General features: G+C 42.7%; 1 protein-coding gene across 1 annotated transcript in view; it reads left to right on the top strand.

Moving 5' to 3' along the window:
* Nucleotides 1-21,294, top strand: part of LOC119972612 (somatomedin-B and thrombospondin type-1 domain-containing protein) — a 46,384-nt gene extending 25,090 nt beyond the window's left edge. Inside the window, exons 2-5 of the mRNA XM_038809603.1 lie at nucleotides 13,450-13,644; nucleotides 17,232-17,310; nucleotides 19,389-19,565; nucleotides 20,811-21,294. Of these exons, the coding sequence (XP_038665531.1) occupies nucleotides 13,450-13,644; nucleotides 17,232-17,310; nucleotides 19,389-19,565; nucleotides 20,811-20,928 (569 nt within the window). The 3' untranslated portion in view covers nucleotides 20,929-21,294. The remainder of the gene's footprint in view (nucleotides 1-13,449; nucleotides 13,645-17,231; nucleotides 17,311-19,388; nucleotides 19,566-20,810) is intronic.
* Nucleotides 21,295-23,546: the final 2,252 nt, after the last annotated feature.

The following is a 23,546-nucleotide window of genomic DNA, read 5'->3' as shown; positions in this document are numbered from 1 at the left end:
GAAGGGATTTATATTTGTATTAGTAAACAGGCGAAATAAGGTATAGTTTAAGTGGGTTTAATTTAGTGTGTTTCTGTGTAAGGAAGGGCAAACCTACAGTTAGATTCTTGTGGGGTCATTCTCTTCGAAAAGTAGACAAACTTTGTCCACTTTAAACTTTGTCTCCTAACCAGATCATACAAAACATTTAGGGACCCAGTCCAGGATGATAACATTTGGGAGTTTGTCTTTCAGAGGACTGCCACATTTGTGATTTGGTCCTTCCATGAAATGCCACAAACAACAGAGAAGAAAATTTTTGAGTTTTGTTTCTTTATAGCTGTACATCGATCGCTTCATAGCCCTACAACATAGTGCTGAGAACACAGGTCTCATAAACCAGCATCTTGGTCGAAGAGTCAGCTTGATGTTATGCCATTTATATCTCATGCGTTTGTCAAACATGGCAGCTGTTTTCCCTATGTGTGTATCAAGCCCTGCATCTAGAGACGGATTGTTTCTCACTGTGGAATCAAGATAGCAGAATTTGCTTAACTGCTCCCAGCGCTGTAATGCCTGCTCCCAGCGCTGTAATGCTCTCTTTAATCATTGCTGCCATCTCTCCGCCTTGCGTTCCTTCCCTATCTTTGCGAACTCTGGGAATATTTAGCATCGTGTCCTGCCCTTTTTGAGCCATGATCTTATTGCCATAATATCTTATTCATGTGACTATTTACACCTTGAGATCAAAAATCCTAGGCACCACCTGTAAACCAGAATTCACAGATTGTTTTCAGTGCAGAAGGAAGCCATTCACCCCCTTGGGTCTGCATCGACTCTCTGAATGAGAAATTCACTTGGTGTTATTTGTATTCCCTCTTAGTCTGACCAAATGTAATGCCTGACTATTTCTTATTCTGTGCTATCTGTCTTCCCAATATTTTCTGCACCTATTCTCTCCTTTCTAAACCTGCATTTTGGTTTTGAACCCTTGCTCTGTTGAGATACAAGCCTTTCATTCTGTACAGGTATTACCTCTCTGAGAACCAGTTCCAGTAACCTAATGCTTTCCCTCCTGCACCATCTCTCCAATCAGCATTCATTTGTGTTGTACTCCTAGGGCTGGATTCTTTGTTTGGGAGATGGTGTTCTCCCGCTGGAACGGAATAGTTTCTGGTTTGTTCTGGTGCTAGGAACACTCCCCAGAAGCCATTGCCCCTCCCATGCCATGCAAATTTATGCATGGGGGGGAGCTCAAGGGATTCCTTCCATAAGACTATAAGACATAGAAGCAGAATTAGGCCACTCGGCCCTTTGAGGGACTGGTTTAGCATAGTGGACTAAACAGCTGGTTTGTAATGCAGAACAAGACCAGCAGCACGGGTTCAATTCCCGTACCGGCCTCCCCAAACAGGCGACTAGGGACTATTCACAATAACTTCATTGAAGCCTACTTGTGCCAATAAGTGATTATTATTAAAATTACACCACTGATTTAGCCACGTGTTTAGCTGCACTATCCTCCTATTTCTAGCCTCATTGGCACATGGAACAGGGAGTAATCCTGAGATTACAACCCTAGAGGTCCTGCTTTTTAGCTTACTGCCTAACTCCCTGAACTCCTGCAGGATCTCACACTCTTCTTGCCTATGTCATTAGTACCTAAGCATACTACGACCTCTGGCTGTTCACCCTCCCTCTTCAGGATGCCCTGTGTTCATTCAGAGACATCCTTGACCCTGGCATCAGGCAGACAACACACCATCCTGGAGTCTCTATCTGTGCCCCTTACTATAGAGTCCCCTATAACTATCACTCTCCTGCACTTTGCCCTCCCCTGCTGAGCGACAGAGCCAGTTGTGGTGCCACTGTTCTGGCTGCTGTTGTTTTCCACTGATAGGCTATTATCCAAAATGGTATACCTGTTAGAGAGGGGGACAGCCACAGAAGATTCCTGCACTGACTGCCTGACCTTTCGAGTGGCCACCCGTCTGTCTGCCTGCACCTTGGGTGTGACCACATCTCTATAACTCCTATCTATGACGCTTTCCGCCACCTGCATGCTCCTAAGTGCATCCAACTGCTCTCCAACTGAACCATATGGTCTGTGAGGAGCTGCCATTGGTTACACTTGCTGCAGATGTGGTCAACCGGAATGCTGGAAGCGTCACAGATCTGGCACATCTCACAGTTGGAGCACTGCACCCCGAGGACTGACATTTAAGCAGTAGTTAATTAATTTAAAATAATCACTTGAATGATTGTTAGATTGAGTTACAATTAACTATATGGCCCTGACGCTAGATTTTTACTGTAAAATTAAATGCTAAATACCAATCTCTGCCCTCAGGTTTAGTTACTCCACTATCTAGTTAATCAATTAGATTTGTTGTACAATGTTATTTTTTTTTTCAAATTTAACAGATTCCCAACCAGCCAATCAGGTCACAGCTTTACTGTGATGTCACCTCAATTTTTCCCCAACCCCACAATTTGAAAAGGTATTAAAATCACTTACCTATCCAGGATGCTCTCTGGATCTCTCCATGCAGATTAACAGTTACAGGCCAGAAGAAAGAAAACAGAACGGTAGGAAAAAAGCACCTCCTCCAACTCTGCACCGAATTACCACACTGCACCAAATTATCAAGTTCAACCTCACTCTAGCTGTCTCTCACTCAGGATGTCTCGACTTCACCATGCGCAAGGTTCCGAATCCCAACATTAGGACGCCATTTTGAGCAGGCTATCCAACACCGAGGACTGTCATTCAACAAGAGCCACCTGCAATCCCTTTACATATTAGTGTCAATTACTGAATACTTAACATCAATGAGACATCTAATTGGAATGAATGTCTCTTAACCCATTTCTTAACACACCAGAGACCCCTATTTCGGACCACCCCATAACCTGACCACAATGTCTATAAACATCTAGGAGTTAAATTCTTTCACTTCCTCTTTTTCTCAGCAGAAAGCACTTAATTGCTTTTGATGTAGTCAGGAGCTATCAATCATAGCTAGACGCTTATAGACATTGTAGGTAGATTCAAAGCAGGGTACTTGAGATGCATTCATGTGTGAAGGGGATTGAAAATAAACAATCCAGACACCTGGCTGTCTGCCTATTAATAGCTATTTCTCTTTCTAAGTGAATAGAAGCCTTGCAGATCAAAAGATCTGATGAGGCTTAAAGCCGTGTGCTGTGGTTTTGGCTTTCTATGAAGTAACAGCTGCTGCTTTCTATGCCTCTGTCTGAGGCAGCAGGTGTAAGGGACATCTGAGTGAAAAGACAATAATTTTTCACTGTTTCTGTCAGCATTGTTCTTTAGCTTCCAAGCAGGAATCTCTGATATGCGGAGGGTCTCTGATTTGGGGAGGGAGTCTCTGATATGGGGGGGGGGGGGCTCTGATATGGAGGGTGGTCTCTGATATGGGTTATAATCTCTGAAATGATGGGATCTCTGATATGGGGATATCTCCAATATGGGAGCATCTCCGATATTGGGTGTCTGTGATGGGGTGTCTCTAATGGGGGGTCTGGTGGGGGGGGGGGGTCTAGTGGGGGTCTGATTGGGGGCTCCAATTATTGGGTTGGAGGCGGAGTGGGCAGAATTTGTGCTGTGAGGGGAGGGGGCCCACCAATGGACGTTGGGGGCACTTATGTGAAATACTTACCCCCTTGGCCCAACGCAAGGTCCACCCCACCCTGTCAAGGCCACACTGGCAAATATTTGCACCAATCCACACACACGTGAATCTCAGCCCAAGGGGCTGGAGCATCACAGAAGTGTGGAAAATCCGGTGTCCAACCCGTCAATAGGATGCAAATGGGTTCAGATTGGTTCAAATTACCTATTTGCATCCTTCCACTGGTGCAGAGTGTGAACCTCAGTGCCGCTGACAATGCCAATCCCGTTTTTTGCCTGACGCGAGATTCTCTGCCACACCAGGAATTCCGCTACCGGTGGCGGAGAATCCACCCCCCCCCCCCCCCCCCCCCCACCCCCCCCACACACCCCATTTCTGTAGTCACAGCGAATAGTACCAGAAGCAATTAATGATTATTGCTTATCAGCTTCTGCTTTTTAGTCTCTTTCCTAATTCCCTAAAATCGCTCTGCAGGACCTCATCCCATGTTCTACCTATGTTGTTGGTACCGATATGGATCAAAACCTCTGTCTGTCACCCTCCCGCCTCAGAATTATCTGTAACCAAAAGAACCTGAGGGGTGATGCGGATAATTGTTTAGTACAGTGAGCTGTTAATGCAATGCCTGAAAGAATGATGGAAGCAAATTTGGTAGTAACTTTCAAAAGTAAATTAGAAAGGGAAATAATTCGGGGTCATGGGAAAGAACAATGAAGTGGAACTAATCAAAATCTCTTTTCAGGAGTTAGCCCAGACTCAGTGGGCTGCTATGTGCTGTATGATTTATTAAATTAATCAATGGAAAATTGCAGTCATTGTGTACCATAATTCCTCAAATGCACTCTAGGAGTGCATGTTCATAAAACTATCGTCTCACATATCATCTATTTCAATCCATAGAAACTATGATGTGGAGATGCCGGCGTTGGACTGGGGTGAGCACAGTAAGAAGTCTTACAACACCAGGTTAAAGTCGAACACTAGCTTTCGGAGCACTGCTCCTTCCTCAGCTAAAGGAACCTCACCTGAGGAAGGAGCAGTGCTCCGAAAGGTAGTGTTTGAAACAAACATGTTGGACTCTAACCTGGTGTTGTCAGACTTCTTACCATAGAAACTATGGCATTGACTGTAATTTTTGAGCCCATCAGATTGTGGTCTTTGTTAGTGCACAACAATGTTTTTTTCAAGTTAGTAAAATGTCATTGTCTTTTTTTAAAGGGAGACAGCCAATCTTCAGTCCATCCCAAACATAACCCCTGCATCAGAGGGAGTAGCACAGAGGACAGAAAAATCCCCCATTTAGAATTTCCTTTGCCTCAGACTTCTCACTTTTTTCTTATTATCTCTGCCTTGTACCCTATATTTGAATAATTTCTCTCTCTTACGGAACCCTGATGTTAGAATGAAAGTTATTCAAACTTTCAGCTGTTTGTCCCTTCCAAGTAATGTGAATATGTTACAGTAAAAATCAGAGTTGGCTCAAATCCTAGAAGCTTGTCTTTTCAAGCCAACACCTTAACCTAAGGGTATGCTTCCTTTTAGTACTTTCAATGTGGATTTTGGAGAGAGTATGCTCTTTAATCCTAAGTATGTTATTGCTCAGAATCATATCTCTCCATGACAGAAGGTTCTCTTCTTTATGACACATTCCTTTTTCAAGTGAGGTAGCACTTCATTATTTTGGTACAATTTAATTCTGAGAAATGATTGGCAATATCACTGCCTATGTAATTACTGCTTCACATTTTAATTTCAAAACAGTGAATTCCCATGTTTGAAATAATGTGACAACAGTAAGCTGTGGTAAAAATGTATTTCAAGAAAATTTGAAGTGTTACCAGAGGTATTTGCCAGTGGGATAAACAGACCAGCTGAACAACATTAATGAGCTGCAGCTGTATTTCAAATCTATAAGGAACCACCACAGCTCCGTTATGTAGACTAAGTTTGGAGATATTTCAAACTTGTCAAAGTGGTGGTCTAACTCCAAGTCTCCAATGAGAGATGATGGGCGGGATTCTCTGGTCCCTCAGCCGTGTGTTTCTCAGCGGCGCACTGTTCACTGGCGGTGGGATTCTTTCTTCCCGCTGCTGTCAATGGGATTGCCCATTGAAGCCACCCCACGCCACAGGGAAACCCATGGCTGGGTTGCGCTGCCAGCGGGAAAAGAGAATCCCAACGGCCAGTGAATTCTGGCCAGTATTTCCATTCCCTCCCCTAAAAACTGGGCCTTGACAGTAATTAATTTATTCACGGGGTAAATTTGACAAGCAATGGCTCAGATTTCGCAGTTCACTGTCATAGAGGTGGTGCTAAGTGCTGACCTGCAAAAAAACTCGCTTACAAAGGTTTAGCAGACTTCTAAACACTGATATTGCATTTGATAAGGTGCCCCATGGTAGGCTCATTCAGAAAGTTAGGGGGCATGGGATACAGGGAGATTTGACTGTCTGGATACAGAATTGTCTGGCCGAAAGAAGACAACGAGTTGGAGTGGGTGGAAAGTATTCTGCCTGCAGGTCGGTAACCAGTAGTGTCCCACAGAGATATGTTCTGGGACCTCTGCTCTTTGTGGCTTTTATAAATGACTTGGGTGTGGAAGTGGAAGGGTGGGTTAGTAAGTTTCCTGGTGATACGAAGGTTGATGGAGTTGTAGATACTGTTGAGGGCTGTTGCAGGTTACTACAGGACATTGACAGGGTGCAGAGCTGAGAAGTGGCAGATGGAGTTCAACCTAGATAAATGTGAAGTCATTCAGTCGAATTTGAATGCTGAATATAGGGTTAAAGGCAGGATTCTTGGAAGTGTGGAGGAACAGAGGGGTCTTGGGGTCTACGTTATTATGGGCTAGGGTTTAGAGAACACTAAAGTGTATCATGGAGTTCACCTGACCCATAACGTTTAATAGATTTTGGTTATGGGGAGCACAAGGGCCCACTCTACAGGTGTGATGCAATAGAGATCTAAAGTACTTTCAAAACAAAACAATGTTTATTCTATGAATCCAATTAACATTGTATAAACATACAGTAAAGATTTGAGCAACTATCAACTCAAATACTCCTCCCAAAGAATACTCTATAAGTAACCCTTAATCATTCCTAGCAACATCCATAAGACAAATACCTTCTTTAACAAAGACAGCAGGTTTAAATTCTCTACTGAGACTAGTTATCACTTTTAAAGTTAGCAAGTGATCTGAAGACATTCTTTACATGCAGAATCGTAGAATCATAGAATATACAGTGCAGAAGGAGGCCATTTTGCCCATCGAGTCTGCACTGGCTCTTGGAAAGAGCACCCTACCCAAGCCTACACCTCCACCCTGTCCCCATAACCCAGTAACCCCACCCTACACTAAGGGCAATTTTGGACACTAAGGGCAATTTAGCATGGTCGATCCACCTAATCTGCACATCTTTGGACTGTGGGAGGAAACCGGAGCACCCGGAGGAAACCCACGCACACACGGGGAGAACGCACAGACTCCACACAGACTGTGACCCAAGCCGGGAATTGAACCTGGGACCCTGGAGCTGTGAAGCAATTGTGCTAACCACTATGCTACCGTGCAGAGAGAAATCAAATTGCATCTTGTTTGGCTGGATGCAGCTCCAACTCTGAAAACGAAACTAAAACACAGACACACACCAGCTTTTTTCTCAAAGCGTAAGTAAAAAGCCACAGCCCAAAACCCAGCTGCACCCACACTGTGGCATCACTGCAGCTATTTGATAAACATACATTTCTTAAAGGTACACTCACGTGACAACGTACATAGATCCCTCAAAGTTGCCACCCAGGTTGATAGGGTTGTTAAGAAGGCGTATATTATGTTGGCTTTCATTAACAGTGGGATTGAGTTTAAGAGCCGCGAGGTTTTGCTGCAACTTTATAAAAGCCTGGTTAGAAAACACTTGGAATATTGTATCCAGTTCAGGTCGCCTCATTATAGGAAGGATGTGGCTGCTTTGGAGAGGGTGCCGAGGAGATTTACCAAGATACTGCCTAGACTGGAGGGCAGGTCTTATAAAGAAATGTTGAGGGAGCTAGGGCTTTTCACACTGGAGCGAAGAAGGAAGAGAGGTGACATATTGGAAGTGTACAAGGTGATGAGAGGCATGGATAGAGTGGATAGCCAGAGACTTTTCCCCAGGAAAATGACTGTCACGAGGGGACATAATTTTAAGGTGACTGGAGGAAGGTATAGGGGAGATGTCAAAGGTAGGTTCTTTACACAAAGAATGGTGGCTGGGTCAAATGTACTGCCAGCAGAAGTGGTGGAGTCAGAGTCATTAGGGACATTTAAGCGACTCTTGGACAGGCACATAGACAACTGTAAATTGAAGAGGTGTAGGTTAGGTTGATCTTAGATTAGGATAAATGGTCGGCACAACATCGTGGGCCAAAGGGCCTGTTCTGTGTTGTTCTGTTCTATATTCTGATATTCCCCATTCAAGTATCCATTTCAGTCTGACATCAGCTGTTATTGCCTAGCATCCCAATCAGACCGTGATGCCTGTACACTGCCTCTCCCATCACCCATGGCACCTTCCTATGCAATCGCAGAATGTGTAACACCTGCCCCTTTACCTCTTCCATGCTTAACATCCCAGGCCCAAAACACTCATTTCAGGTTAAGCAGCGTTTCACTTGCATCTCTTCCAATTTGGTCTACTGCATTCGCTGCTCCCAATGTGGTCTCTATATCGGAGAGACCAAACGCAGACTGAGTGATCGCTTTGCTAAGCATCTTTTGTCTGTGCGCATTCAGGACCCTGACCTTCCTGTTGCTTGCCATTTTAACAAAAGACCCTGCTCCCATGCCCACATGTCTGTTCTTGGCCTGCTGCAATGTTCCAGTGAAGCTCAACGCAAACTGGAGGAACAACATCTCATCTTCCGGTTAGGCACGATGGTGGTTCCTTATAGACTCTTCTGGTCTCAACATCGAATTCAACAACTTCAGATGATTAGCTCTACCCCACCTTGACCCATTTATTTTTATCCCATTTAATTTTAACTGTCTTTTACCATTTCTTTCTTTCTTGTCTTTCTTACAGGACTGCAGGAAGCAAGGCCTAGGTTCTTACATAGCCTCAACAATACATCCCTGCTCTTGTATTCTAGCGCTCTCGACGTGAATTCTAATACCCCCCCCCCCGGCACCATCTTATCCACATTTCCTTACACTTTCTCCACCTGGCTTCCCCCTTCCCCTCCCACCACATCTACGTCAGTCACAGTTTACCCTCTGATGTCAGTTTCTCTGCTGTGTGGCCTTTCACATCTTTTGTCCTCTCTGGGAACTGCCATTAACACTCTTTCCCCTTAGTTTCTGTGGCCATTAGCACCCGGTTTCCCTGGGTTTCTATGGCTATTGCTCATCTTTCATTCTCACTCCACAGTATAAATATTTCCCACTTTCTCTGTCTGTTAGCTTTGACAAAGAGTCATTGGACTCGAAACGTTAGCTCTTTTCTCTCCCTTCAGATGCTGCCAGTCCTGCTGAGATTTTCCAGCATTTTCTTTTTGGTACCTGTACACTGTGTCTGAAAACTGCAGGAAGCAAGGCCTAGGACACAGCAGCCAACTTCCGAACACTCAGGGGCTGGGGCCCCAGCACGGGGCACATTTCTGCAACCAGAGGGTGGGTGTGTGCACTGGGGAGGGGACCAGCGACTGATCCAGGTAACGTTACATAAGGGTGTCAGGGGTACAGGGTGTGGCGTCCAGTGACTGCCTTTGACACTTCCACTCATGCTGCCAATGTTGTTCACCAGACTCACCACTGCAGTCACCACCCTAGCAGCGTTGGCTTCGGTGCCGCGCATCGCCGCTGCTATCTCCTGCACAGATAAGACAACAAGACATAGGAGCAGAATTAGGTCATTTGGCCCATCGAGTCTGCTTCACCCCTAATCCCCTTATTAATCAGGAAACTATCGATCTCTGTCTTAAAGACAGACTTGGCCTTCACAGCCTTCTGCGGCAATGGGTTCCACTGATTCACCATCCTGTGGCTGAAGAAATTCCTCCTCATCTCTGTTTTAAAGGAACATCCCTTCAGTCTGAGGCTGTGCCCTTGGGTTCTAGTTACTCCTACTGGTGCAAACATCCTCTCCACGTTCACTCTATCTAAGCCTCTCAGTATTCTGTAAGTTTCAATGAGATTCCCCCCTCATCCTTCTAAACTCCATCAAGTACAGACCCAGAGTCCTCAACTGCTCCTCATACGACAAGTCTTTCATTCTGGGGATCATTCTTGCGAACCTCCTCTGGATCCTCTCCAAGTGTGTTCCAGACCATCCTTCCTTAGATACGGAGCCCAGAATTGCTCACAATATTCCAAATGGGGACTGACGAGGTTCTTACATAGCCTCAACAATACATCCCTGCTCTTGTATTCCAGCGCTCTCGACGTGAATTCTAATATTGCATTTGCCTTCCCAACTGACAACTAAACTTGCATGTTAACCTTCAGAGAATCCTGAATCCTCTGGGACTCCTCCAATTGGCAATGGACCTGCTGGAGGGTCGCTGTCATCCATTTCTAAATCTCACGGCCGCTGCTCTCTCGCCAGGACGTTCCTGCCTCTACCTGATGTGCATCAGCAATTGTGTGGTGCTGACCAGAACATACCCCAGAAGCCTGTCCACTACCGTTGCCCACTGAGATGTGTGTCTCTGTGTGTGTAGCACTTACATATCGGATGTTGTGAAAATTAATAGCATTTATTTTGACTTAAACCTACAAGAAAGTATGTTCTTAAAAGTCACAACACTCAAAAGGGTCAAAACACTCCTCACAGATACATCTTGTTGCAGTCAGCTGAGAGGTGAGGGGAAAATAATACCACACCTTTCCCAAGTCTGTAACACATTCTATTACATATGTGAATGAGCTGCCTGCCTCAGAGATCCTGTCACTGGACCTCACACAAAGGACTTGATCCAAATCTCTTATTGCTGTGCCAAACATCTGGGAACAGATTGACTCTCTCCACCTTCACGTTCCCATTAGCTGTCTCACTGCTGGCACTAAGTGCAGATCAAACATCTCACCGTGAAGAAAGGCAAAATCATACAGGTATCCTTGGAAACACTGCTGCCTCTGAACGCATTGTCAGGAGGTCAAATGCTCACCCATATTTTATACTGCAAATCATGCATATTTGGTTAGGGATGATAGTTGGGAGGAAAATTAAGAAGGTTTCTTCCCCTCACAAACAATTCCATTGTTAGAGAAATGAAATGAAATGAAAATCGCTTATTGTCACAAGTAGGCTTCAAATGAAGTTACTGTGAAAAGCCCCTAGCCGCCACATTCCGGTGCCTGTTTGGGGAGGCTGGTACGGGAATTAAACCAGGCTGCTGGCCTGCCTTGGTCTGCTTTAAAAGCCAGCTCTTTAGCCCTGTGCTAAACTAGCCCCAGAGATGCCCCCAGTTTTGCATTATTACTATTTCACTCAACTCAAAACCTTAAAACTGTTCCACATGGGCCTCCAGAGGCCTTAGTGTGAAATCAAGGACTTACAAAATCAATGAATCCTCAGATATTAAGTAAATTTAATAAATGGGAAATATTATTATTTAACTATTTTTGGAAGTGCAAACTAGGGATAATATTTCAATTAACCTGTAGATTGAACATTCAGAGCAGTTGCAAAGGTTTGGCCAGCAATCTTTACATTTAATTAAGTTTACTGTCATCACTAGCAACATACATTCATAAAATTATACATCTTATTGGTGGATTGGGATACTCTATCACAGACAGTGGGATATGATCAGAATTGCAACTTCACCTGACATTTTAACTCAAAGGTTGACATTTAGCGACGAGAAATTGGATTATACGTCAATTTTACAAGCATAAAACAGGCATCCAAGCTCTAATGTGGTGGGCAGCATGTGTACCCTTTATCTACTCCCCTTTCAATCACTTCCCATCTCCCACTGAACCTTATTATGCTTGATGCCTTCTGTGACAAATGAGCTGACTCTGGGGCACATCTGGGACCTCAGCTTGACTGTAATTAAAAAATGTCCCAGCAAACCAACTTTCTATGGTCTTGTGTATCATTGGGATTGTTCTGGATTAATGTGGCTCCAACCCTGGGCTAGTGAATGTTGTACTTGTTGATTTGATCAGTAGATGGAGCATTAGACAGCAATGTATTGCATTTCTGGCAGAAGCAAACTACTATGCCTGTACATGAACTACAAAAATACTTTTTGAGGTAGAAAATCATCACATAATTAGTCTGCGGGTAGAATAATCCCATTAACATCAAGAATAGGAAGATAATCATCCTTCTTTGATCTTTACCTCTCTACCCATTTGTTTCACAATAAAAATAAATACAAGACGTTATTAAGCAGAAATACTCTGTACAAATGATAATTCCCCTGGAAAACTGAAACTGTTGTCACAGTAAGAACAGCTCTGCTGAAAATTTATGTTTACAAGCTGTTACAACTTCTGGGCTAGTGTGCGGTCAATTCCAGCCCCACTTGACCCAGAGTCAAACACAGTTGAAATTGATAAATATTTCTGAGAAAAAATACCCGAAGTCTTTGGCCCTTGGCTGCCCAATAACTACAGTCACCAGGTTTGTAAATGTAAACACAAGTAAGTTTATTAATAGCAGTAACTATAATTCCATATGCAGCAAATACAACAGGTTAGCTATTATCTAATTCCTAACACCAGCACAATCAGACAAACACAGAGGGGAGCAGAGGAGTGTAAAATAATAAGTACAGTAAAAAAAGTGTCTTTGTTTCAGATGGTTGTTTCTAGTACACCTACTTAAAAGCTTTCAGTTCGGCATGGTAGCACAGTGGTTAGCACTGTTGCTTCACAGCGCCAGGGTCCCAGGTTCAATTCCCGGCTTGGGTCACTGTCTGTGTGGAGTCTGCACATTCTCCCTGTGTCTGTGTGGTTTTTCTCCGGGTGCTCTGGTTTCCTCCCACAGTCCAAAGATGTGCAGATTAGGTGGATTGGCCATACTAAATTTCCCTTAGTGTCCAAAAAGGTTAGGCGGGATTACTGGGTTATGGGGATAGGGTGGAGGCTTATGTAGGGTGCTCTTTCCAAGGGCCGCTGCACACCCAATGGGCCAAATGGCCTCCTTCTGCACTGTAAATTCTATGATCTAGTTCGTGATTTCTGTTTTCAGTCTGTCACAGGTTTTCACTGTAGATTAATTCAGGAGTTTGCAGTTTCAGAAATACGGTAGCTTTTCTGGAGAAAACACGAGGGAGAGAGAGAAAGAGCAGATCCTTTTCCATGAGTGTCCAGGTCTCCAACTCAGCTTTCCTTAGGTCTCTGGAAATTATCCCACTCAGGCAGGATCCAATCACCACCTATTACCAGGCAGAATATGGCCTTTTGGCTAATTCACTGGCCACCAGCCAACCAATCGAACCGAGTCCTATCCCATCTCTCGGATGCCACAGAGCCTGAATTCTGCTGCTTGAAAACCAGCACCATATACTGTGTTGCAACTCTTTGATTTCCTCATTCTCTCTGCTGCTTGACGTAAAGATACAATGGCCATTGAGCATCCAGTGATCAAAATGATAATGGCAAAAAATAAAGAAAGTGGGAATAAGGGAATCAACAGGAAGGATCTTTACAATATATGTCAAAAAGAATGTGGTCAGGTTAGAATTTAATGGAGGGATTATAAGTGTGCACTTTAATGCGACAAGATAGATTTACACACAGCATCACAAAATCTTTGCTATAATAGTATGACCCACAAACCTGAACAAACATTGTAACTTCAAACTGTTTTTTTATTTCCAGCCAGTCCATGTGTGGTGAGTGAGTGGAGTCACTGGAGTGGATGTGCTGAGCAATGCCAACCAACCATGCGGATTCGACGACGTCACATTGAGCAAGAGCCTCAGAATCATGGAGATCCTTGCCCACCACTGGAGGAACGAGCAGGCTGCCTGGAGTACATGAATTATCAGGGTGTACATTGTGGACATTCCTTTGGTAAAGATCTGTTAGATTTGTTCATAATCTCACTCCCAATGTAGTCTTTCAGATTTTTCTTTTGATTTATCCAAATATTGCTTTTAATTAATAAGAAAGCTTGTTTGGGCATTACAAATTGACATATTGCTTGTTTATTTTGTTCATTAAAGTGAGCACTGGGGCAACGGAACATTTTCCCATCGCCTATTTCAACTCTATTATCATCGAGCACTCCCAAGGCTGTGAATGAATGAGTTATATGTAAAAAATATTCTCATTGTATGACACAACACAAAGCTTAAATCAGAAAAACATCCCAGAGCATCACCGTATGAACTTTTCATTTCCATACCAGCTATTCTCACAGCTTCAAGAGATCTGCCAATTGATGCCAAACCCCAGGCCACTTTGTGTAGTGGAATGCATGATCTCATTTCACTTGGGATCCCTAGAGCTGGCAGAGAGAAAATACTATTGTTCTATTAGTCAGGGTTGGATTTGTATCCAGATCTCCAGAGTGAAAGGATAGTGGCTTAACTCTGTGTGACACTGCATAACCATTTTCTAAGAAATATGATTGCCACCTCTAATCCTGAAAGCATTCATTTGTCATGGGCTTTTCTATATAATTTAGCAGAACTCAGCGTGAAGCCGCCCAGCAATATTTCTACTAAATGGCTAATGTTTGATGCAGAGATATCAGTTTGACAGGAGGTAAATAGATGTTGATGTTTGGAGAATTCTGACAGTGGGAGAAGTCAAAGTGTAACCGTTTTCTTCTTTGCAGTTTTAACAACCGTGGAGATATGAGTAAGCAGCCATTATGATAACATTGGTTTACTTGCAGGCTTGACTGTGAACTTGCTGTTCATTAATATTAAATTATTCATAGTAAGGAAAGTAATTCCAGTTATACGGAACCTCTGATGCCCTCAAGATATCCTACAGTGCATCTCAGCCAAAGATTTTTTATTGTAATTAGAGAACTGTGGCAGTTAGTAAATCTACAAAAGCATGGATTCTAGTCTGTTATATATTAAGAAATTTGCTACTTCTACAGCTGGCAAGCCTTTTCGGCTACAATTGGATTGCCTTATTTGGCTATGTCTTTACTGTTAAAAACAGAAAACTTAAGTGACAGAACCATGTTACTGATTGCAGAAGCAGAACTGGAAGCAATCAGCTTCTGAGAACATTGAGAATGACTTGCAATTGAGTGAATCTAGAAGTGGCAGTGACAATGATGATTGAAGTTTTAATGAAATAGGCCACTACCTGCACCATGACCTAATGGAGAGGTAACATGGGTGCGGAATTTGCCGATTCTTTAGCGAGGCTGGCGACTTATTGCAAAAACACATTTATTGTGGGTCCTTTTAATGTCAGACGTTAAATCATATGTTTTTCACCTCTTTTTTAAAGTTATCCTGGAAAAAAATTGTTTGACTTGTATATTTTATCGGCTATTCTAATTGATTTTCTTATTGATAGACCCGAGAGGGAAATAAACTTGTCGGGCTACAGGGACAGAACAGAGGAATGGGACTGACTAGATTGCTCTACAGAAAGTCAGCATGGACTGAATGGGCTGAATGGTCGTCCTGCTTTTTTTTATTCCTTCATGGAATGTGGGCATCGCTGGCTGGGCCAGCATTTATTGTCCATCCCTAAGGGCATTTAAGAGTCAACCACATTGCTGTGGGTCTGGAGTCACATGTCGGCCAGACCAGGTAAGGATGGCAGATTTCCTTCCCTAAAGGACATTCGTGAACCAGATTTTATGACATCGGCGATGGTTTTATGGTCATCATTAGACTTTAAAAAAAAATTGTATTCAAATTCCACCATCTGCCCGAGTGGGATTTGAACCTGGGTCCCCAGAGCATTACCCTGAATTATTAGTCCAGTGACAATACCACTGTGCCATTGCCATGGGTGGAATTTTCTCACCCCAGGATAATGGGTCAGGTGGCAGGTGGGCTGGCAAATTGTCAGTAAAAGACATCAGTACGGAAGCCCAACAGTTCCCTCTTCCGTTGGAGATTCCCAGAGACAGGCTACTGGGGGAGACCGTGGTTATTGGCAGTGGGCGAGCAATTAAGCTTGTTAAGGAGCCAATTAATCAGTATTTTACAGTAGATTATAGGAGTTCATAACAAGAGCGTGGCCAGCTACAAGGAGGCAGGAGCTCAGCAGCAGGTCACTGTGGGCTGCAGTTACAAGCTGCAACATTGCAGTATAGGGAGGGTGGGGTGAATAAAGCTTAAGAATGACAAGCTGGAGGCTGGGCAAACTCCGAGATGGACCTTATGTATACAGAGTAAAGGGAGTGAGAAGCCTTTAGAGGAAACACCAGGTTACAGTTGGTCTCATGTTTTCTGTCAGCCATCATTGCACTACCATCACACTTTCCTGGCTTCCCTCTCGGTTTGTACTGTCATCCACCAGAGTCCTGCTTTCTCATCAAACATGGTGCTTGCTTCTCAGGTACTGGGATCTACCCCACCTGCTGTCCATTATTGGCCAATTCCCACAGCTGCTGGTCATTAATAGGGCAGCTCTAATAAAATTCCCTTTCATCTTTTGCTACACCGCCCACCACCCACTACCAACAAAACTCCACCCTATGACTCGTGAGTGGCACGGTGACACAGTGGTTAGCACTTCTGCCTCACAGCACCAGGGACCCATATGATTCTTTATTTTAAATTATTTTTTTCCAATTAAGGGGCAATTTAGCGTGGCCAATCCACCTACTCTGCACATTCTTAGGTTGTGGGGGTGAGACCCACGCAGACACGGGGAGAATGTGCAAACTCCACACGGACAGTGATCTGGGGCCGAGATTGAACCCAGGTCCTCAGTGCCATGAGACAGCAGTGTTAACCATTGTGCCTTTGTGCCATCTGACCGGGTTCGATTCTAACCTTGGGTGACTATGTGTGTAGAGTTTGAACATTCTCACCGTGTCTGCATGAGTTTCCTCAGGGTACTCCGGTTTCGTCCCACAGTCCAAAGATGTGCAGGTTAAGTGGATTGGCCATGATTAATTGCCCTTAATGTCCAAAGGTTCGGTGGGATTACAGGGATAGGAGAGATTGGTCCTAGGTAGGGTGCAGACTCGATGGGTCAAATGGCCTCCTTCTGCACTGTAGGGATTCTATTTTTAAAAAATATTTTTATTCTCCTTTTTCACATTTTCTCCCAATTTACACCCAACAATAAACAATAATCAGTAACAAATGCAATGTCAATCCCCATATCAATAACAACGATCCCATCCTCCCACCAAGCCACCAAATATTAGCCCGCATGTTAATATAAACAAATGACAGAAAGGAATCAGGAATCACCCATAGTCACCATTAACACATACAGTCCCCTCCCCCCAACCCTACCAGCCCCCCCCCCCACCCCCAATGTTCGATGTAATCCAATTCTCGAAAGTGCATAATGAATAATGCCTATGAATTGTAGAACCCTCCATCCTTCCCCTCAGTTCAAATTTTACCTTCTCAAGAGTCACTGTAGGGATTCTATGATTCTACAAAATAATTTATATGATATGCAGCTTGTGATTCATCCTTTTGGTTTTACTATTCTAGTTCCTGCTTTTATAAGCACAACAGAGTACAATAGAGAGAGAAGAAAGCATGCTTTGTTTGAAGATAAAGAGATTCCTGGGTGAGTAGCAATCTTCCTTAAAATGCCAGTTTATCACTCTGAACAAAACTGGGTATTAATCATTCATAAAATAGTCAAATGGAATAGTTGCCTAAACCTTTACGATACCGCATTGCAAATAATTTTATAACTATGATTGGTATTTTAGTGTTTGACAAAAGGTTTCGACTGGAAGTTGTAACTTATTTTCAATTGCTGGTGAGCTTAATCTCTATTTCCAGAATATTAGCCTTTTATTTCAGATTTCCAACATTTGGATTTTCTATTTTAAATAAAAGAAAGAACATGCAATGGCAAAGCTGACCTGATTGATACCTTTATTGCATTATTGCAGTTTTGCATACTCTATTAATTTCATGGTGAAGTAACTGAACTGATTAGGCTGGGCCCATATGGATTTGTAAAGGAAAAACTGTGTCTAATGCATCTAATTTTGACTAGAAGTGCTTATTTTCTTGACCTTCGGAGGAAAGCCAACTGATGTCCTATTTGAATTTTTAAGAAAGTAACTAAAGTAGCAAACAAGAGAAAGTCTATAGAAGAATTGGGCACCTGATAAAGTTCAGTATAAGAGATTGGTAGCTAAAATTAAACCTCATTGAATTGAAGACAAATTATTGACCTGGTCAAAGATTGGTTAGGCAATGGAAGTCTGAGGTGAGTAATAATGGCTATGTACTTTGGAAAGAAGTGAATAGTCCCATAAGCAGGCAAAACTGTAGCAGATGGATTTTAATGCAGATATGCGTGAAGTTATCCATTTGGACTAAGAAAGTATAGATCTGAGTAATATTTAAATAGTGAAAAGTGGAGGCAGCATGGTGGCACAGTGGGTTAGCACTGCTGCCTCACGGCGTCGAGGTCCCAGGTTCTATCCTGGCTCTGGGTCACTATCCGTGTGGAGTTTGCACATTCTCCCTGTGTTTATGTGGGTTTCACCCCCACAACCCAAAAGATGTGCAGGCTAGGTGGATTAGCCACGACAAATTGCCCCTTAATTGGAAAAAATGAATTGGGTACTCTAAATTGATTAAATAAATAGTGAAAAGCTAAGAATAATGGAGATCCAAAATATGTAGGGGTCTATGCAGACAGAAATGTAGTAGTCAGGTACAAAAATAATCAAAATCCTGAATGAAATATTAGCATTTATAATGAGGGCTTGAATAAAAGTAGAGGAAGTCCTGCTACATTAATACAAGTGTTGGGGACAACACCTTACAAATGATTTTAAAAAAAGTTATTTCGCAGGATATGGGCATTGCTGGAAAGATCAGCATTTATTGCCCATCCTTAAGTTTCTGTGTGGAGGTTGTGGTGAGCCATTCTTGAACTATTACGGTCTATGTGGTGAATTAGGCAGTTCCATTAGGTAGGGAATTCCAGAATTTTGACCCTATGAGGATGAAGGAATGGTGATATATTTCCAAGATAGGATGTGTCTGGTTTGGATGGGAACTTTTCAGTAGTGTTCCCATCTGCCTGCTATTCCTGTCTTTGCAGGTATGGGAGGTGCTGTCAACATGGCCTTGGTGAGGTGCAGCAGCGCATCTTGTAGATGGTACACACTACAGGTGTGTTGCACTGGAGGTAGAAGATATATTGACCTTTGAAAGGGTATTGCGCGGATTCACGTGAATCCAGAACTTCCTCGGTAAGATTGTGAGGAGAAAGGGCTGTGTTCAATGGAATGCATAGGGCTAAAGGCTGATTTGATTGAGGTTTTAAGCATTATGAAATGTTAAATGTAGGTAAAATACCTTTGTCTACTGGGGAATATTATTTTTAAATCCGAGCTAGATCATTCAGGAGATAAAAACAGTTCTTAACGGAAAAGGTGGTAGAAACATGGAACCCTCTCCCACAAAAGTAATGGATTCCAGCCCATTTAATAAGGAAGTTGATAGATTTTTTTTCTTGGCAAGGGTGTAAAATGATATGGAGCCAGGCTAGTTGGATAGAGTTAGGATGCCAATCAACCATGATCTCATTGAATGACAAAACAGGCTTGAGTAGCTGGATGGCTCAATCTTCAACCTATATTCCTAATTCACCTTTATTTTTTTGTTATTCATTAGATATTGTACAGAGTTCACAATTGAGTCACTGTCCTTCCACTGCACTGTAGAGAACCGTCCATTTGCGAGATGGATGCAGTATCTTCGAGAGGGTTTCACAGTCTGTGTAGCATGTCAGCCACCAGCCATGAACTCACACAACCACCGTTGTCATGGTGATGGGGCAAGCGATAATCGGTAATTATGAACTCAATCACATATGCATGTATGAACATTAAAAATAATTCAGTTAATTAGTTAATTCACTGATGTGAATTCTTGAGTTAAGCAGTTTCTGAATCGTGTTCTATTATTGAACAGTATCAACCCATTAGTAGTTTTGTCTGATGAGCTAATTCTTTAAAAATCTCTTCATTGACACAAAACATCATTGCTGATCATTACATATCATCAAATCAAATAGTGCATAGAATTTGGAATACATCTGCCTCATTTACTATGTATAGCATGCATTTTCTTTTATATATATATAAATTTAGAGTACCCAATTCATTTTTTGCAATTAAGGGGCAATTTAGCCTCGCCAATCCACCTAGCCTGCACACCTTTGGGTTGTGGGGGCAAAACCCACGCAAACACGGGGAGAATGTGCAAACTCCACACAGACAGTGACCCAGAGCCGGGATCGAACCTGGGACCTCAGCGCCCTGAGGCTGCAGGGCTAACCCACTGAGCCACCATGCTGCCCTTGCATGCATTTTCTAATATATGTTCTCAGTCTATCCATACATAGTATATCCATACACAAGTCACTCACTATACATAGTGACTTGTGACAATAGGACATCACAATATATAGTGCTACATTTTGTTACAGGTGAAAATAAATCTTTAAAAATCAAGAAAATTAGTATCAAATGATGGCTATGCTAGCCTGGCACTAGAAATTTTAAATTACAGTTGTCTCCAGGAATTTACATTTATCTGCAATTGTTGGTTTTGCCTATTTAGATCACATGGACACATTCAAAACTTGGGCAATGGGTCACGTTGAAACATTCAATACCTGGGCAGTGGACCATTGAGGCACATTCAATACTTGGGCAATCGCTTTAACAAGACAAGCCATCCAAGAACATTGCTACATGAGATCCATCAAAACATACTTGAATATGTAAACATCAGTTACTTGAATGCACAAATAAGACACCTGTTTCAAGTATTCTTTGCAGATGCTGATAGGCATGCTTCATTTTTCCATCTTTTCCTGTTTTTCATTTCAATTTTCCAGTTGTATAGGTTCTGTAATTCAGATCAATTTAGAATTTTTTTAGTCTGTTGTCAGGTTTATTTTGTTCTTGTTAAAGCTAATTCGTTCTGTATCTGTATACTTGTTTCATCTATACATCTTTCCATATGTACTGACAAAATTTGTACTGGTGTTAGGTTAATTATTTATATATTTTTTCATGTTTCTGGCAGGACTCGTATCTTCCAGTGGCAAGCAGTGGGTAATTATCAATGTAGAGGAACCTGGAAAAAAGTACGTGAGGTGGCACAGTGTTCATGCCCCATTGTCCATAGCTTTATATTTATTTGAGAAGTCATTCCTTAACTTAGAAACTTTACACACTGAAGTTATAAACTGTTGTGTTACGTTAAGGTTAAACTTATAACAATCTGACAAAAACACCACTCATCCCACTTTTAAGATCGCATTCTAGAATATTACTGTAAAACAGCACTGATCTATCTGAATGTGAATGATAGACCAGTTCAAACGTTTAATAAAATTGGCACAGGTCTGAAGACACAATCACAAAGTTTCTGTGATTTCTGTACTGCATTCTTGGGTTTTAAGCTTTTGTTTAAACATAAAAATGCCTCGTGACAGACTGCAAACGTTCAGGAATTCCACTTAAATTGATGTTCTTTGTTTTTATAAATAAATTTAAATCAATAAGAATACATTTTGGAGACTTGTTCTTTCGATTCAAATCTAGTCCTACAGGGGGGAGAAATAGTTCAGACAGGGCAAATCCAACTCCCACTGGAGATGTCCAAAATATCAACTTGCCACAAGTTCAGTAGTGACTGAGTAATCTTACTGACAAGTCTGTAATATTAAGTGTGGATTGTGTGGATGGTGATTTAGTGGACACTGTTTTCCTAATGTAGGGGCTTAGGTATATTCACTGGATTGGTGGAGAGAGTTCTGCATTCAATCTGAATACTTTACATCACCTTGAGATGCAGGATCAAATAGACAGAAAAAACTGTTCATCAACACATTTTCTAAATATAAAATTAAATGTGTATTTTTGGACAATCTACCTAATACCAATTTGGAGACTGCATAGTAGTTATTCATACTAATAATGATTGTTACAAAGTAAATTAGAAAAAAAGATAATTGAAAGAATATTTGGCCATGTTGCTTAAGATGCACAGATTTTTTCTGACTCAAAGGAATAATAAAAGTTGGGGAGAATGTGAAATAGGTATCTTAAAGATCGAGGAAACAATGTGAACCACATTTTTCATGTTTCTTGAAGCACTAAATAGTTTGGGATTCCGTTGAACAGTAGTGCTACTGTGCGTCGGCAGTGGAGGGAATGAATGCTTGTAGATGGGGTGCCAATCAAATGGGCTGCTTTGTCCTAGATGGTGTCAAGTTCTTGTGTTGTTGGCAAAGGGAGAAAATATTCCATCACACTTCTGACTTGTGCCTTGTGCCTTGTGAACAGACTCTTGGGGAGGGCAGCGGGTTGAGCGTCAGGAGGCGAGCCACCCAGTGCAAAAGTCCTAACCTCTGAACTGCTAGTGTAGCCACAGTATTTGTATTTGGGTGGCACGATGGTTAGCTCTGCTGCCTCGCAGCACCAGGTTTCTGAGTTCAATTCCGGCCTTGGGTGACTGTGTGGAGTTTGCACGTTCTCCCCTTGTCTGCATGGGTATCCTCCAGGTGCTTCGGTTTCTTCCCACAGTCCAAAGATGGGCAGCTTAGGTTGATTGGCTATGCTAAATTGCCCCATAGTGTCCAAAATATTAGGTGGGGTGACTAGTTTATGGGGATAGGGTGGACGCGAGGGAAAGAGTGGAGGCGTGGGCTTGGGTAGAGTGCTCTTTCCAAGTGCCTGTGCAGACGTGCTGGGCTGAATTGCCTCCTTCAGCACTGTAAATTCCATTCTATGATTCTATGTATGGCTAGTCCAGTTCAGTTTCTGGTCAATGGTAGATGTGTTACTGCAGCTCTTCACCTTGCACTCAGCACGATAAATGAAAGAATCCCAAATTTCAAATGATCACAGTTTATACTATAGGAGAAAAGGGTGCTGATTGGTTGACAAGTTAACTCTGAATGGCTGAGACTTTGCCACGGAGAAAACAGCAGGGAATCACTGGCTCGTTAAGCTTCCTGGCAATTCAAAAAAGATGCAACTTTGAATTACCAGGGAGGTTGGGGAGCCATTCTTTCCTTGTTGCCTTCTAATGGCAACACCATGGTCAATCAGAGCCAACTTGTCACCACCACACTTTTCTCCTGCAGTATGAGTTATCACAATAATTTGAAATTTGGCAATCTTACAATTGTTCTCATATGAATTGCAGAGGGAAACTGCTTTAGTCCATGGTCGAGTTCAAATATGGGGTGTACATTTCTGGCTGACTTGGACTCGGACAGCCAGAGATTTGCCTATGTCACTTGTCAAGACTTGCGCAGCATCGAAGACTTGGCTGAGGAGATGGTGATGGTGATTAAAGCTCCAGCTGATACCAAGCTCCAGATGACTGATCCCAGTGAGGTAAGTGGTGTCCATGGGAATTAGTACTGGCCTCCCCGAACAGGTGCCGAAATGTGGCAACTAGGGGCTTTTCACAGTAACTTCATTGAAGCCTACTCGTGACAATAAGCGATTATTATTATTAATTAAGCAGAACTCTGGCCAAAACTCTCCCCAGGACTACCAACTCTCCAGGATTTTCCTGGCATCTCCAGGAATCAAAGGTTACTCTGCAGGGTGGGGGCATTTGGTGATCATGTGAGGCAGCCCTCAGGAACAGATCCAACCAAAGTCGGCAACCCTATACCCCTCTCAGCCCTACAACACTCGGTCCTCAAACACCTCCACTGCGGAGGACGGTGGGGTGGTTCTGGTAAATGCCCATGTACTGTGCGTCAGCATAATGTGGCTTACCTTCATCCATGTCTGAACC

This window comes from Scyliorhinus canicula, chromosome 10 (genome assembly GCF_902713615.1).
Source record: "Scyliorhinus canicula chromosome 10, sScyCan1.1, whole genome shotgun sequence".
NCBI lineage: Eukaryota > Metazoa > Chordata > Chondrichthyes > Carcharhiniformes > Scyliorhinidae > Scyliorhinus > Scyliorhinus canicula.
This window is presented reverse-complemented; position numbering and strand designations above follow the sequence as displayed.